General features: G+C 35.8%; 1 protein-coding gene across 1 annotated transcript; it reads left to right on the forward strand.

Annotated features, from left to right (window-relative positions):
• The first annotated feature begins 5,010 nt into the window (after window positions 1-5,010).
• LOC132545680 (chromobox protein homolog 8-like) lies at window positions 5,011-17,973 on the forward strand. The gene is made up of 5 exons (XM_060209368.1): window positions 5,011-5,133; window positions 5,263-5,306; window positions 5,412-5,477; window positions 11,009-11,069; window positions 16,150-17,973. Exons 1-5 carry the CDS (start codon window positions 5,065-5,067, stop codon window positions 17,119-17,121), a joined length of 1,212 nt encoding a protein of 403 aa, XP_060065351.1. The 5' UTR covers window positions 5,011-5,064; the 3' UTR covers window positions 17,122-17,973.
• Window positions 17,974-18,301: the final 328 nt, after the last annotated feature.

Consider the following 18,301-nt stretch of genomic DNA (forward strand, 5'->3'; position numbering starts at 1 on the left):
TATTGTTATATTTCTTGGTCAAAAGTTTTTTTAGATTGTAAAATAATATGCCAAGAAAATTTACATGATAAACACTGATGCTTTGGACACAATAACACAGCACGTCTTGACGAAATGATCTTACTGACAATTCCTGCTATCTAAACAGATATTTCTTTCGGAAGAATAAACATGCACGTGCTTTATATATCACAGATTGTCCGAAGTTCATTGATATTGATAGTACAATATATGTCGTGTTCTTTTAACTACCGTACCACTTGTGATTATTTACCAGAACTTAATGAATTAACAAACTTCAATGCCCAAGCCACTTTACAAAACCACTACGGAAGCCTGTATGGGCCATGAAAAACTCACATAAGATGTATAATGCTACACTCCTTTGTAATATCATTATTTACAGAAATAATAGTTGTCATCTTAGCATAAATATGACTACATAGCAGGTTATCTCCACGTCAAATTGTTTGATGATACAATTTTGACACATATATCTACTTAATTTGAGAAAATATATATCGAAATACAACATGTTATCGATCCGTTTAAACTTTTTTTCAAATTAGGAGTTTTCCATTCTCATATTTTAACAATTGTTTGTAATCGTTTTTATAGTTGTATCTATAATTTAATATATTATTATTCATCTTTGAGATATAAAATATGTATTTAAAAAACAAAAGTCAATTGAATGAAAATGGGGGGGTGAGGGGGGTGGAGGGGGGGGCATGAAAAACTCGCATACACTTCACGCACTTGTAACGTCCCTTACGGAAATAATCGTCGTCATCTTGGAATACAGTGTTTTATCATTAAAAATCAGTTAGCATATCTTATGTTACGAAGCTCTCAAGTTAAATGTATCCAAATTTTAATATCAAACAGCCAGCTAATCAGAACTGTGCTTTGTGGCCATACTTATATCATAGTGACAATGATTAAGAAGGATATAAAACGGTGTCTCCTATAGGCTTCCGTGTTTTCGAGCAATATCGCGATAAAAACCGTGTTGCTACGATACTTAAGGCGATAAAAAGATAAATTATCGCGATAATTATCACGAATAGTCGACTTAATATGACGCCTTAACACGATATCATCACGACAAGTCATGTTAATGCGAAAAAAATTGAAGCAATGGATTACCATGGCAACACGACAAGCAGATGCCACCATATATACCTGTGTTTATAGCTGACTACCCTTGTCTCTCTTTCAGCTATTTCTGATTTCATTTACACGTTTTTACTCGAAGTTAGGCTGTTTTTTTTTCATATCATTTCAGTTCCTAGTTGTTTGTAAATGTTCTGTCTCCATTAATATGATTTGTATTTATCTATATTAATTCCATTTATCTTGAAATCTGTGCTATGTAATATGCTTGCATTCATATTTGTTATTTGCTTAGAATTTCAATTTATCGTCAGATAAGTTATTCAGGGTCATCACTGTGCGTTTTATTGTACTTTGTGTTTGGACTTAAAGGTTAAGCTACAATGGCGTTTTAATCTACATCCGTGTTTAGCCGTGCCTGATAATTTGTAATTAAGCGTTTGTCTAGAGATAAATTAATTGGAATTGTTGAATTGAAAATTAATTAATTTTCATAAAAGTATCAAGTTTTATTAAATCCAAATGCAATACAGCATATAGGTACAAGAACAGTGCATACGTAATTAAATGATCAAAATTCATATATGTAATGTGCAAGAAATACCGAACCCTTTCACCTGCTCTTTTTAGATTTGTTCAAGCTATAATTATATACATGGTGACAGGACATTATGGAAAGTTGTAAGTAAATGGTGTAATATATTCACATAAAAGGATTATAAGATCAATGTTAAGCATAATCTATTTCATTAAAGATTGTTGATATCTTGTTTTGTGTGCGTGTTTTATAAAAAAATTTCGTTCCAGAAACATCACTGTTTACAAAACCAAAACCGTTTTAATTCCATGAATAATATCCTACTTGTCATTCTACTGGCACACAGTAGACAGATTTTATTGTCTTTAGTCTAATAAGTAGAGAATATTGATGGTTTCTCGTTGTATATCAAATTATGCTGCTAGCTTTTGTGAAACTGACCAATTTGTCAGTACTTCACTGGCGAAAATGTAATAAATTTCTATTTCAATGGCAGAAATGTGATAAATGATTTTATCAATTTAAAAATAAAGGATACCGGTATTATATGATTTCCCGTTGAATATCATATATATTTCAGGAGTATGATAGAATATCGATATTTTACACGTGTCTCTCAACAGGGCAACATCATTGTAATACCGACTCAAATTCCATAAAACTAGGACAAAATATGAGCAAAAGGAAGATTTATATCGAAACTCCTGAAAAAAGTTCAAAGAGAATAAGACCAGGTGTTCCGGAAAAATAAACTTCTGTTTCAACGTGTCATCGACGACACCCGCCAAGTAAACATTGGTCAATCCAAGTAAATAATGTCACGTTCTCAAATGAGAATAAGAATATTCAACAACGGAGTCAACAGACAAACGAACGAGCATCAAATACGTCCAGCTTCATATAAAAAAAACTAAATGAGATCACTATGGAGACCATAAAACTTCCTCGTAATTTCCATCAACCTTTTGAATCCCGTTTTACGAGTTTGTGCGTCAGTTGACGACTTCTTGCACGAAAATCGTGATAATGGGAGCATGCCCTTGAATATCGAATCAGGCAGCTATGACATGTAAATACCAAAGGTTGGAGACTAATTTTCACGTCTCGTAGTAATAGTGAAAATATTTTACACTTCTCAAAAGGATTTATATAAGCTATAATTTATATGTCTCACAATGAAAGTGATACTTAAAAGTTTATATGTCTCACAATGAAAGTGATACTTAATAGTTTATATGTCTCAATGAAAGTGATACTTAATATTTTATATGTCTCAATGAAAGTGATACTTAATACAAATGTAGTTTATATGTCTCACAATGAAAGTGATACTTAATAGTTTATATGTCTCAATGAAAGTGATACTTAATAGTTTATATGTCTCACAATGATAGTGATACTTAATACAAATGTAGTTTATATGTCTCACAATGAAAGTGATACTTAATAGTTTATATGTCTCAATGAAAGTGATACTTAATAGTTTATATGTCTCACAATGATAGTGACACTTTACAGTTTACACGTCTCGCCATGATATCTAAGAGTAATATTTTACGTGACACACAATGACAATGATTTTCAGTGATTATTTAAGAAACAAGGCCAGATCTGTTGGTGTGAAAAAAATACAAAAATAGTGACTGTTCAGGCGAGAACTTATAATACAGGGATGCATTATACATCCTTGATGCCGGACATGTATGTCACAGCGGAGTGTTTAGGCATGTATAGACAGGAGTAGGTTGGAGTATATATAGGCATGTAAAGACAGGAGTAGGTTGGAACATAAATTGGCATGTAAAACAGGATTAGGTTGGGTATATAAAGGCATGTAAAGACAGGAATAGGTTGAAGTATATATAGGCATGTAATGACGGGAGTAGGTTAGGGTATATATAGGCATGTAATGACAGGAGTAGGTTAGGGTATATATAAGCATGTAAAAACAGGAGTAGGTTGGAGCACGTATAGGCATGTAAAGACAGGAATAGGTTGGAGCATGTATAGGCATGTAAAGACAGGAGTAGGTGGGAGTAAGTATAGGCATGTAAAAACAGGAATAGGTTGGAGTATGTATAGACATGTAAAGACAGGAGTAGGTTGGAGTATATATAGGCCTGTAAGAGTTTAATTACATAGAGTTAGGTTGAGGTATATATATCTGATAAACGGTGTAAATATTGATTGATTTCTATTTCAAAGAACAACTTGTAGATATCCTCAGGGAAAATTGTTTCCAAAATCTTACTAAACCTTACTATGTCGGCCACACGAGTATGTGTATTTATCCAATCATTGTCCACAACAAGTAAAAATAAATCATATAATATCAGATAACACATAACAAATGTTGTCAGAAGACAACAAACTGCAGTGATTTTACTTTCACTCTATAATTTTTTACATTTATTTATTTTTTGCGTTTAACATGTTTGATTTGTGTGTGTATGTAAATGGAGATGTCTAGGTTTAATTATTATAATCTGTCACTTGTGTATGTATAGGAGTTACCTATTGTAATGAACTCAGAATAATAGAAAACATGAAACTTCCCCAGGTAAATCTTCAGGTGAAATTCTACAGGTAATATAAAAAAGGTATTGAACTGTTGGGAAACGATAAACGAACCTGTTTTAAGATGGTTTATTCTTATTAATATAAAATTGTTGTTATGTTTGGAATGAAAAATTAAACCTTATTGTTATGTTTTCTTCCGAGTCTATGAATTCCAAACCAATTCTTTTTGTATGTACTGTATTAACATACATATTCTTTCACCTTTCATATTACTTTTTACAGAAATAAAATGAAATGTTGAAAAGTAAACGTATCTCAACCTGGAACGCAAAAAATTATCACGGCTTTTAACCACGAACGTAGATGAAATATATCAGCCTGCGCTTTATATGATAAATTATGGCGTGCGCGTAAGTGTATTTATGTAATACAACTACATGGTTGGTGGTGTATTTAAATGTATAACTACATAAAACGTTGTTCTAATTGATAACTAAATATCTGAAACTATTGGCAACAAATGTTTGTGATTAGTTACTAACTACATAATAAATATTTTAACATTACTTCCTTAACACAGTTACAATGTATTTCTAATATTACCGAAAGAAAGAAAAGTGGAAAAAATATTTATTTAAATTTATCTCTTTTTTTTTACTTTAATGGCGGTCTTCCTGAAGACGAGGCGAACAATGCAAAAATGATATTATCATCGAAGATTTACAGTCGGCTATGCAGTGCATCGAACTATTACAGAGCGCTGCGGCCTCAGATATGCTAATTTCTGACGTCACTTGGTAGCATTATGGGATGTGGTATTTATATCCCAGGCGTTGTGGCGATCGAACGTATGTGTCGATCGTAATATTTATCGGATTTGGGGGCATATTATGGAAATAAGGACAATGGGGGAACGCGTTTTTGCCGCCGAATGCATACAGAAGAAGCGTATACGCAGGGTGAGTCTCGGTGTTGATTGGTATGGGTGTGAGGGGGTATTCTGGATCACGGGTCTGTCTAGTTTCCGTGATGTTTCTACTTGATACTACACTCTACATATCGCTATAATGATATGTTTTACTTTGCAGGGAAAAGTCGAGTTCTTTGTCAAGTGGAAGGGCTGGTCACCAAAGTAAGTACTTGTATATACAATCTCCGGTCAGTCTGCACATGTCACGTGTCATCCGCCCCCAGCCGATCCGTCGTACTCATTACACCTCTTTGTTTTCTTTACTAGATACAACACGTGGGAGCCGGAGGAAAACATCCTGGACGCTCGTCTCATCCAGGCCTTCAACTCTCAGTGAGTAATACCGATGTCTTTGTGTCCATTGTCAGTTGTCTGTCATCTGACGAAATTTATTTACATATTTTTTGCATGGTTGGTTTTTAGCAGTTACGAAATCTCACGGATTAGATCATGTGGGTTTATGCTAATCGTTATTATGACATTTTTACCGCGGCAGCAGTTGGGGAGTCTGTCGTCAAATTATATAAAACAGGGAATTTCCACTGAGGGAGGATGTTGCATTGGTGTGACACAGCCCCCTATTTAATATGTGACCCAAATAAAACAAAAACAAAAAAGATGCATTGGTTTTAATTTATTACTGAAACACTTGTTATTGGTAATTCTTTAAAATAGTCCTTAACATTTTAATCTAATTGATTGTTTTATAGATATAATAAACTGACTATGATGTGCTCGAATTTCCGACTATACTGACAACCGTCATTATTTCCTCATTTGTGCTACAGTCTCGTGTATGTCTCTAAACTAGGGAGAAACGGTTGTTTTGATGATTAAATTGCTGTTGTTATGTATGGAAATAAACTAATATCCATACGACATCCCTAGAAAATCTTGCATTTCATACTCTAATGTTGAATAGAATTACCCGGCTACACTGACAAACCTCATTATACTCTCATTTGTAAACATGTGATGGAGCACGAATTATCAATTTTTTTTCAACTTCTATCTTATTCCGTTTGTTTATAGATTGAAAAGCATACCAAATGATTTTTAAACGTTGATATAGATAACAGTAACGTTACTTTGATGTTCTGCTATCTAAAGTAATTGAAAAAAACTTAATTTGCGAGGGAAGTGGGGACATCTCATTATGTATTAGTTTTTTGCTTGGATTTGTTTGTTTACGTGATTTATTCGTTAAATGTTTTGCAAGCTTTTGAATATCTATTGTTTCTTTTTCCAAACATGTATTGGTTAATGTTAGCCTGGCATTATGAAATTATATTTACTTCCCCGGTAGTAGGAGAGGGGGATGGGAGTGATTTGCATATCTTTTGTGTCAAATATATCTCGTACATTTGTACAGAAAATGCAGTTCTTACACTGAAAGCACAGAAAAGCATTGGCCATAAGAACCTATTACTTTCCCACATAGAGGTCGTCCATTATATTGTTCTCGAGAGTGACAGTAGCTAGTCACCACTAATTTAAAACATTGTCAGTGAATGGAATATTTTGGTAGATTCTTTTTTTTCGTTGATGTCTGCAAGCGTAATTTTATTTCCATGGAAAGTTAGAATTAACACAGCACGTTCATGATATCAACATAATGAAAAACAAACATATATGTAGGTTGTGATGGGTACAGTAAATTGTTAGAAAATGTCGGTATTTCTGACTGATAAACAGGTTCGTGAGTCGGGGATTAAACTGGAACTTACCACCCCTTAGCTATCTATCTTGGTTAGTAATTAATTATAAAAGTTCATCAGGAAAGATTATTGAAATATCTTTGAAAAATATCAGTTATCCTGAAAAAGATATCATCTAAGTTCATCTGTGCAGCCATTGCTTTACATTTTTAATTCACAAGAATTTTTACTTATTTTAAAACGCTTATATGCCGGTCGATAAGAATGCATTTAAACTGCTAGTAATGACTGTGACTTTTTGCCTTTTTCTACATTTAAAACCACTGTTAATGATGGTTTCATTCGTCTTTTTTAAAAAATACTTTGATCAGTTTTTTTATGTTGCTAAGCGTTTTAGCTCATCAACATTTCAAGTGTCTGTACAGCAAAGATCAATATTTTATCTAAGAAACAATTATGACCTGCCTCGCATTCCTTCTTTGGATAGATGATCTTTCTGATGCTGTGTAATTGAATTTTCCGCTTTGCCTAGTTTTCTATAGATATTAGAAATGTATACTTCGCAATATATATGAGATAGGAAATAGGTTTATGAGTAAACAACAATAACACAAAGGCATTGTATTATTATGGCTGTACTGACTCGCAGTTAATTAAAATAACACTTTTAAACTATAGCCAAAATGATATTAATCAAATATTAATCAAAGAATATCGAAACAAGTTGGAGTGCCCCTTATGTACAAAAGTTTATCTAAAAATTTCGAGTTATTAGCTTGAAATTTTTTGTTAATACATCAAACATTGAGTTTTATATCTCAAAATTTCGGAATATTAACACAAGATTTGGAATTATTTTATAAAAGAAATCCAGTTATCGTATAGAAATATGGTACGTCATTTATAGAGTCGGTACAAGGTTTCCAAGACTGAAACATGTTTTGAAGACAGCAATACCAAACTCTCGACATTTCGGGCAAAAAAACGAAAGTGCATCACGTCGAAGTTCAATTCTCATTCACATCTTTTAAGGAGCTACGAATAAAACCGTAGATGTGAGTAAATATTTGGTTGGAATTACATGAAGTGATACTGCCTTATTCTACACGAAATACCAGTATAAGATTATCATACGCTTGTCGGAGTAAACTTAATTATCTTTTATTTTATCTGTAGTTACTGGTGTAGTTGTTAACATACGTTTATATGTAAACTCATTCATCTAACATTAGGTAGGGTGTGATGATCTCATTTACATATGTTTTTCGGACTCTTTACCCATTGTTCGTTATACTTCCGTGTTTAATCATCGGCGCTGATTCTATACAGCTAACACTAGTCACGTGGATAAGATTTCGCTGATTTTCGTTCATTAAGGAGCCAGACCCACTCCTCGACCGATATTATTTTTTATTAAAAATAATCATGATTTTGTATTTTTCTCGGGTAGCAAAAGTTCTGACTAACCTTGTAATACCGCAATTTAAAAATAAATCGCTACCAATCTAACGTAATAAAAAGTTTTTAAAAAGAATTCGAAACGACTCGGTGCTAATTCATAATTATGCGGGAAGTCCTGCCCTCTTACACATGTGCAAAGAACTGTAAATAAATCTGCCGTCTTCCAACATGGCAGAAAGCGTGCGAGGGAAGCGGGGAAGAAAACGTGTTTTAACAGACTCTGAGGCGAAAAGAAGGAAGATGGCGCGAGGCCGTGTTATATCAAAGACAAAGATTTATATTGGCGAACATACGGAAAGATGGAATGATGTGAAAACCGAACTGAATTTAAAAACAAATCACGAAGTAGCGGGTATTTTGCTCGACAGGTAAGAACTCCATCCAATCTGCCTCTCCCTTGGGTTCTTCCTCTCACTCCGCGCCCTCGACCGGCTGGTTCATATTCTGTATCGCTCTCTTGTTTGGCTCTAAAATCATATTCATAAATACTCATATCGAATATTCGCTTTAGATAGATCCATTTCGCGATGTTCTATATGTTCGTTACCGTATCGTAGTCCCCATTTGAGGGCCTCTTTGCAATTAATCGTAGTTTTTCTCGTAATCTACACGTTTTTGTGTCATATCTAAGCATTGAAAGATGTGATCAATAGATACGTTAGATGATTTCCATACAGGATATATAGAGTGTTGATTGCGTTTATCGGTAAAATCTCTTTACAAGAGATGTCACATGGACGTACTACTCACCTCTTCCTCAATTTTTGTTTTGGTTCTGAATGTATCACGTGACATTTCCTCATCAATATTCATATCATGGTGTTGATTAATGAGACTCATTCCGGCACCGATATCTCCGGTACCTTTTCAATTTCAAGTTCGAAACTTTATACAAGTCTTTATTTATATATTATCTATTAGTATACAACAACATTTCCAGTCAATAAAATGTGAAAAAATATCGATAACGGAGTTGGTCTGGCTCTTTAAGGAATTAAGCGGAAATAGATGGCCTAAAAATATTTTACATGTAAAACGCACTAATGAGCCTTTATATGTGCATATGTAGAAATGTTCGTAGTGTGTGAGTGATTTAAGAATTAAAGTTTCTGTGGGTTTTTTTATATGCAGACTGCAACAGTGCTACCGTGTTTATGCCCAATAGTATTTATGGGTGCAGATGTGAAAACTACATGTAGATTCTATGGTATTTACATTAAATACGATTCCTACAAACTTGGATAGCAGCGTTTGGAAATAAAATGCTCAGTTCTTTTAATACTTAAGACGGTGTTGCCATATGAGTTAGTCCCACACTATCTCCCTAAATTAATAAAACTGATACAAATCATCAGTAAATCTTTCAACCTTACACTCTATGGTTACAATTCGTTTCATGCAAAAATATTCAGTTGTCAGTCTCCAATATACTTTTGGTACTAAGGCACTGAATAGGAGAGAATCGTGAAAAAAATCGTCTGTCACCAGTTCCTCGACTGAATGTTCAGCCTTATTAGGAAGAAACATACCTTGTAATCCTGCAATTTATAAATACGTCTGATAATTCATACAAATTATAATTTCTCGATGTTTTGATTTTTCCGAATGCAGCTTCTTTAGAAATAACTAGAACTCCTAATTGTAAGCGGTACATATTATAGTAAGATACCTCGTAACACGTACTCCAGGTGACATGCTTTTCTGATCTAATCTGTTTAACTTTAACAACTTCTTACTGTCTATGCAGACTTGTACACTTTGCTATACGATCTTGAGTTACGGATCCTGATACAGGAATTTTCCCCGCTTTCTACTCAAGGGATATATATCAATTATCATCCGCTGAAAGGTGAAAGGTCGTAATAGTGGACTTAAAACCAGTTATATTAATAATACAGAAAAATAAATAAATAAATAATGATAAGTTAATAAATAAACCCCATTGTCTCTTTCAACTAATTAACGTCTTTTCGCAACGACAGAACGAAAAAACGTCGACAAACAAGAAAGAAATCTTTGGTTAGTGGCGGAACAAATTTGCTAGCTAATCATATCTTCTTGTCCCATAAAGCGTTCTTCGTTTCTTAGCCTCGTGACGTAAATAACTGTGCCTACAGTTAACACTGAATATCTGAATAATGACATTTAGATATCTACTTCTTCGAAATTAATTGATGATAGATTTTCGTATTAATGACCCGAAATTTGAAATATAGTTTTGTTCTTTCCGGAAATTCCATGAAAGCTCGATTTAAAAACCAGACATGGAGATAGTACATTTCGAGATATTAGATTTATTAAATTTATATGAATTACCAACAAACTAATTATTAAATCGTCTGCAGCATGGCTCAACTTTTCCCTTCAAACAACTCGTCAATAACCAAGAGGCCAAGGATATGGTATTGAGTCTATAGCATGCTTCGGTGAAGTGCTATCAAGTTGTGCATTTGAACGACATTGACTATCAAGGTCACGGGAGTGAAATGTGGTCATTAAACAACTAAACCATGAGACCCAGAGTACTGATATTAGGCCTTTGGCAATCTGGGATGAAAGGTTATTAAGTTTGTTAAACTGAATGACATTGGCCCATTTTGAGGGTAACACAGGTCTAAATGTATTTAAAACAGAGCGAACGGAAATGAAATTTAAAAACAGAAGTCACTGTTGCTGGATATTTGTAGAAGAGAAAAAAAATTAGCCTTTGATGATAAGTACATATTTATCTTTTTCTCGTTACAGGTATGAGAAAGAAAACCATGTTCGACGGAGGGGACCAAAGCCAAAGAAAATGCGACTACAGGTAACTTCACGCCACAAAGAACATCGCAACATTTATTTATGTATAAAAAAAGAGAGAAAAATAGTCAAAAAGTTAGTTTCTGATTATTCCTAATTGACCAAAGACGATAGTTTTTGTGCCATTTAATTCTCATTCTGATCTCGTTTCACTCAGTCAGTACTGATGTTACAGTGATTAGCTTGACAGCTGACGGGAGCCGATAATGCTTAACCCAAGGACAAGGTGACGTCACGATTCTTCTAATACGAAATTTCATATATTTTCTTCATATTTATGGAATACATACTTCACTATATACACCTGACTATATATAACTAAGGTCCTGTGTTAATCCGGATATAAGCCCATGAGTTACAAACGTGATGGTATCGATCAAGTTTACTGCGTTTATTGATCCGTGAACAATTAGGCTCATATTTAGACAGGGTCTCCTTTCTCTCTGAGCATCGCGCGGAAGGTTCGTCACATGCTACCCAGAGCAATTAGGCTGAACTGTCTTGCCCAAGAATACAACCAAGATGTATAGCACTATCACTTCACTGATATCTTAAGTCTATGTAACGAATTTTACAAACTTAAGTACCCGAGAGACTTAAGCTAATGACATGTTACATGATGAGATTGATGAACAGGCTATCGTTACATGATGAGATTGATGAACAGGCTATCGTTACATGATGAGATTGATGAACAGACTATCATTACATGATGAAATTGATCAACTGCCTATCGTTACATGATGAGATTGATGAACATGCTATCGTTACATGATGAGATTGATGAACAGGCTATCGTTACATGATGAAATTGATGAACAGGCTATCGTTACATGATGAGATTGATGAACAGGCTATCGTTACATGATGAGATTGATGAACAGGCTATCGTTACATGATGATTGATGAACAGGCTATCGTTACATGATGAGATTGATGAACAGGCTATCGTTACATGATGATTGATGAACAGGCTATCGTTACATGATGAGATTGATGAACAGGCTATCGTTACATGATGAGATTGATGAACAGGCTTTCGTTACATGATTTGATTGATGAACAGGCTATCGTTATATGAGATTGATGAACATTCTATCGTTACATGATGAGATTGATGAACAGGCTATCGTTACATGATGAGATTGATGAACAGGCTATCGTTACATGATGAGATTGATGAACAGGCTATCGTTACATGATCAGATTGATGAACAGGCTATCGTTACATGATGAGATTGATGAACATGCTATCGTTACATGATGAGATTGATGAACAGGCTATCGTTACATGATGAGATTGATGAACAGGCTATCGTTACATGATGAGATTGATGAACAGGCTATCGTTACATGATGAGATTGATGAACAGGCTATCGTTACATGATGATTGATGAACAGGCTATCGTTACATGATGAAATTGATGAACAGGCTATCGTTACATGATGAAATTGATGAACAGGCTATCGTTACATGATGAGATTGATGAACAGACTATCGTTACATGATGAGATTGATGAACAGGCTATCGTTACATAATGATTGATGAACATGATTTTGTTACATGATGAGATTGATGAACAGGCTATCGTTACATGATGAGATTGATGATGAGATTGATGAACAGGCTATCGTTACATGATGATGATGATGAGATTGATGAACAGGCTATCGTTACATGATGATTGATGAACAGGCTATCGTTACATGATGAGATTGATGAACAGGCTATCGCTACATGATGAGATTGATGAACATTCTATCGTTACATGATGATTGATGAACAGGCTATCGTTACATGATGAGATTGATGAACAGGCTATCGTTACATGATGAGATTGATGAACAGGCTATCGTTACATGATGAGATTGATGAACAGGCTATCGTTACATGATGAGATTGATGAACAGGCTATCGTTACATGATGAGATTGATGAACAGGCTATCGTTACATGATGAGATTGATGAACAGGCTATCGTTACATGATGTGATTGATGAACAAGCTATCGTTACATGATGAGATTTACACGATGAAATTGATGAACAGGCTATCGTTACATGATGAGATTGATGAACAGGCTATCGTTACATGATGATTGATGAACAGGCTATCGTTACATGATGTGATTGATGAACAGGCTATCGTTACATGATGAGATTGATGAACAAGCTATCGTTACATGATGAGATTTGTGAACAGGCTATCGTTACATGATGAGATTGATGAACAGGCTATCGTTACATGATGAGATTGATGAACAGGCTATCGTTACATGATGAGATTGATGAATAGGCTATCGTTACATGATGAGATTAATGAACAGGCTATCGTTACATGATGAGATTGATGAACAGGCTATCGTTATATGATGAGATTGATGAACATTCTATCGTTACATGATGAGATTGATGAACAGGCTATCGTTACATGATTTGATTGATGAACAGGCTATCGTTACATAATGAGATTGATGAACTGCCTATCGTTATATGATTTGATTGATGACCAGGCTATCGTTACATAATGATTGATGAACAGGCTATCGTTACATGATGAGATTGATGTACTGCCTATCGTTATATGATTTGATTGATGAACAGGCTATCGTTACATGATGAGATTGATGAACTGCCTATCGTTATATGATTTGATTGATGAACAGGCTATCGTTACATGATGAGATTGATGAACAGGCTATCGTTACATGATGATTGATGAACAGGCTATCGTTACATGATGATATTGATGAACAGGCTATCGTTACATGATGAGATTGATGAACAGGCAATCGTTACATGATGATTGATCGTTACATGATGATTGATTGCTATCGTTACATGACAGGCTATCGTTACATGATGATGAGATTGATGAACAGGCTATCGTTACATGATGAGATTGATGAACAGGCTATCGTTACATGATGAGATTGATGAACAGGCTATCGTTACATGATGAGATTGATGAACAGGCTATCGTTTTTGTTACATGATGAGATTGATGAACAGGCTATCGTTACATGATGAGATTGATGAACAGGCTATCGTTACATGATGAGATTGATGAACAGGCTATCGTTACATGATGATTGATGAACAGGCTATCGTTACATGATGAGATTGATGAACAGGCTATCGTTACATGATGATTGATGAACATTCTATCGTTACATGATGATTGATGAACAGGCTATCGTTACATGATGAGATTGATGAACAGGCTATCGTTACATGATGATTGATGAACAGGCTATCGTTACATGATGAGATTGATGAACAGGCTATCGTTACATGATGAGATTGATGAACAGGCTATCGTTACATGATGAGATTGATGAACAGGCTATCGTTACATGATGAGATTGATGAACAGGCTATCGTTACATGATGAGATTGATGAACAGGCTATCGTTACATGATGAGATTGATGATCGTTACATTGATTAATGAACAGGCTATCATTATATGATGAGATTGATGAACAGGCCATCGCTACATGATGAGATTTGTGAACAGGCTATCGTTACATAACGAGATTGATGAACAGGTTATCGTTATATGATGAGATTGATGAACCGGTTATCGTTACATGATGAGATTGATGAACAGGCTATCGTTACATGATGAGATTAATGAACCGGTTATCGTTACATGATGAGATTGATGAACAGGCTATCGTTACATGATGAGATTGATGAACAGGCTATCGTTACATGATGAGATTGATGAACAGGCTATCGTTACATGATGATTGATGAACAGGCTATCGTTACATGATGAGATTGATGAACAGGCTATCGTTACGATTGATGAACAGTCTATCGTTACATGATGAGATTGATGAACAGGCTATCGTTACACGATGAGATTGATGAACAGGCTATCGTTACACGATGAGATTGATGAACAGACTATCGTTACATGATGAGATTGATGAACAGTCCATCGTTACATGATGAGATTGATGAACAGGCTATCGTTACATGATCAGATTGATGAACAGGCTATCGTTACATGATGAGATTGATGAACAGGCTATCGTTACATGATACATGATGATGATTGATGAACAGGCTATCGTTACATGATGCTATCGTTACATGATGATTGATGAACAGGCTATCGTTACATGATGAGATTGATGAACAGGCTATCGTTACATGATGAGATTGATGAACAGGCTATCGTTACATGATGAGATTGATGAACATGCTTTCGTTACATGATGAGATTGATGAACAGGTTATCATTACATGATGAGATTGATGAACAGGCTATCGTTACATGATGAGATTGATGAACAGGCTATCGTTACATGATGAGATTGATGAACAGGCTATCGTTACATGATGAGATTGATGAACAGGCTATCGTTACATGATGATTGATGAACAGGCTATCGTTACATGATGAGATTGATGAACAGGCTATCGTTACATGATGAGATTGATGAACAGGCTATCGTTACATAATGATTGATGAACATGATTTTGTTACATGATGAGATTGATGAACAGGCTATCGTTACATGATGAGATTAATGAACCGGTTATCGTTACATGATGAGATTGATGAACAGGCTATCGTTACATGATGAGATTGATGAACATGCTTTCGTTACACGATGAGATTGATGAACAGGCTATCGTTACATGATGAGATTGATGAACAGGCTATCGTTACATGATGATTGATGAACAGGCTATCGTTACATGATGACTGATAAACAGGCTATCGTTACATGATGATTGATGAACAAGCTATCGTTACATGATGAGATTGATGAACAGTAACTTTAGTTACATGATTTGATATCGATGTGCGGATTCTGTCATCTACAATGCTAAATCAAACAACAGGTAACTATATGGTGTGAAATTTGTATATCATTTGTGTGTTGTTATGTCTCTTCCCTTCGTTTCACTCACAGCTTATGGGGCCGGGAATGCCCGCCGCATGTCTTTGATTTTCTCTACTTTTTCTTGATATGTTACTCTCGGTTGAATACATCATGCGTCTCTATATCATAGTTCAGGTATGGCTCGATAATAAACTAATTACAGTTTGTGTATTTTTGCAGGAGTCGGACGACTCTGATCAGAGACGACAGGACAGTTCGGAGTTTTCCGCTGCCGACAGCGACAAGGACCCGCCTAGTGATGACGATACAGACGACGACTCCAGCTCAGAAGAAATATCTTTTAAAATATCGGACCGGAAGAGTCCTATTTCTTCTCATCATGGAGAAGGCGCTTCAAACTCCGTGATGGATGATGACGATCTCGCGGTATCCAAGGAAGCTACAGAATCGCCCCAAAACAACGATTCATTCAATTCGATGTCGTCTGGTCACGGATTCTCTCCCCCCGACGGCTCTCATTCACCGCCACCACCCCAGCTTATTCCCATCAAACGCCCACGGGGTCGTCCTCGAGGGCGGCCACCTCTTTCTGGAAGGGGCGGTCCACCGACACTGAGGCTCAATGTTGGCGTTATTCGTGGGCGTGGGCGTGGACGAGGACGTGGTTCTCCTGGCAGGGGGCGTGGACGTGGTCGCCCTCCTCTTGGGGGAAGAGGGCGTGGTTTATCTGGGAGGGGAAGAATGTCCCGTGGGAGGGGATTAGGTAGGGGATTACGAGGTGTTGGGCGAAACACAGTTATTAGAAAACCGAACTCGAGCTTATTATCACTAACCAATAAACCCAAAGTCAAGAAAATCCACGAAGGACAAATGAAAATCAAAGATATGGAATATCCCAAATCTAAAAAGATTGAGACGGGAATGTATCTGAAAGACAGAAAAGATAACCTACAAGGTGTTAGTATTCTTGAGAAAGAATCTCGGCATGACTCGGGCAAATCGATCCATTTTTCACAGCCCGTGGAGCAGAGAGACTACTGGCGCCCTCCCTCGGACGTCAAAAGTATGTTGGACCACGTGATGGTGACTGACGTCACGACAACAGGAGGGACAATAACTGTGCGTGAATCTTCATCCAATTCTGGATTCTTTCAGGAGCGTGAAAGCGAGCCTCCTGTCGAACAAACATAGACTATTCAGTTATTCAACACTGTTGTTCCAGTGTTGTATGAACGGTTTTCTTAAGTTAATAAATGTCACGCATGTGAGAGGAGAGAGTTCAGGTTGACTTGCGAGATTTGGCAAAGGGGAATTTCCTTATCTAACCTGTACTCCGTGATTTCCTGTAGATAATCGTTTATTACAAGTTACCTTTCTGTATAACCTCACTCTTCAAAAGAACCTATCCTTGCTTGTCAACAAGTACAACTCGTAAAGAAGGATCTAGACCAACATCACTTCATCAACCGACAGTTTCAGTTGGTCACACGGCACCAGCTTTCAGTATGCAGGAGTAATGAAAAATGACCGGTAGCTGTTATCGTTCTAGCTAGTGACCTTGGGTCTATAGCCGGACACTCTAACACTTGATTGAAGGAAGATTCCCTCTAACTAAGGCTAGTAGTTCAACCTGAACCCTCTTCTACACATTATCGTCATCTTGCTCTCGGAAGCACTTGTTGTTCACACAAAGGCCTGACACACTGACAAAGACCAAGGCGGACACCAGATAACTTGTATAGCGAATTCTACTGTCATATATCTTATTGTTTTTAATTCTGTTCCTTTGAGTTTTTGTCAATGTGTCTGGTCCGTGATTTTATGTTTCATTTTACATATTCATCTTGTTGACTTCTCGTGACTCTTAATCATTTGAATATTGTGGTAGACTAGGGAAGTATCATATGGTAACACTCTGTACTGTTGGCGTAGATAGGTTGAGAGCCAGACACGTGTGCTGACAGTGTGTAATGGATCGAAGGTCATCATGCTGGATATGAAATTGTTGTACTATATAAAACTAAAGAAAAGCGATAAATTCAATGGTTTTTCCTTGTTTTCATTAAGTCTATATTCACAGTGTAGTATCACAACATGAAGTTAATTAACATTCAATTAAATTTCGGTGGTCTAGGATGACAGGTTAAAGGTCGCACTTCACCACATTGTTAAGTGAAAAGTTCAAAAGATCATAAAATTTTAGTATCACAACCTGCATAAAAAATTTGATTTTGGACCTGATCATTTAAACAAAATGGCTGATAGGCGCACATTTTGGATTTTAACAATGGAAGTTTGTTAACGCAATTTTGTGAAATCTAAAAGAAAGTGCTTGATGGATCTTTCTCCGGTGTCCTTATTGGCCCTTGTG

This window comes from Ylistrum balloti, unplaced genomic scaffold (assembly GCF_031769215.1).
Source record: "Ylistrum balloti isolate Yb309-2 unplaced genomic scaffold, AGI_CSIRO_Ybal_v1 Utg369852, whole genome shotgun sequence".
Classification (NCBI taxonomy): Eukaryota; Metazoa; Mollusca; class Bivalvia; order Pectinida; family Pectinidae; genus Ylistrum; species Ylistrum balloti.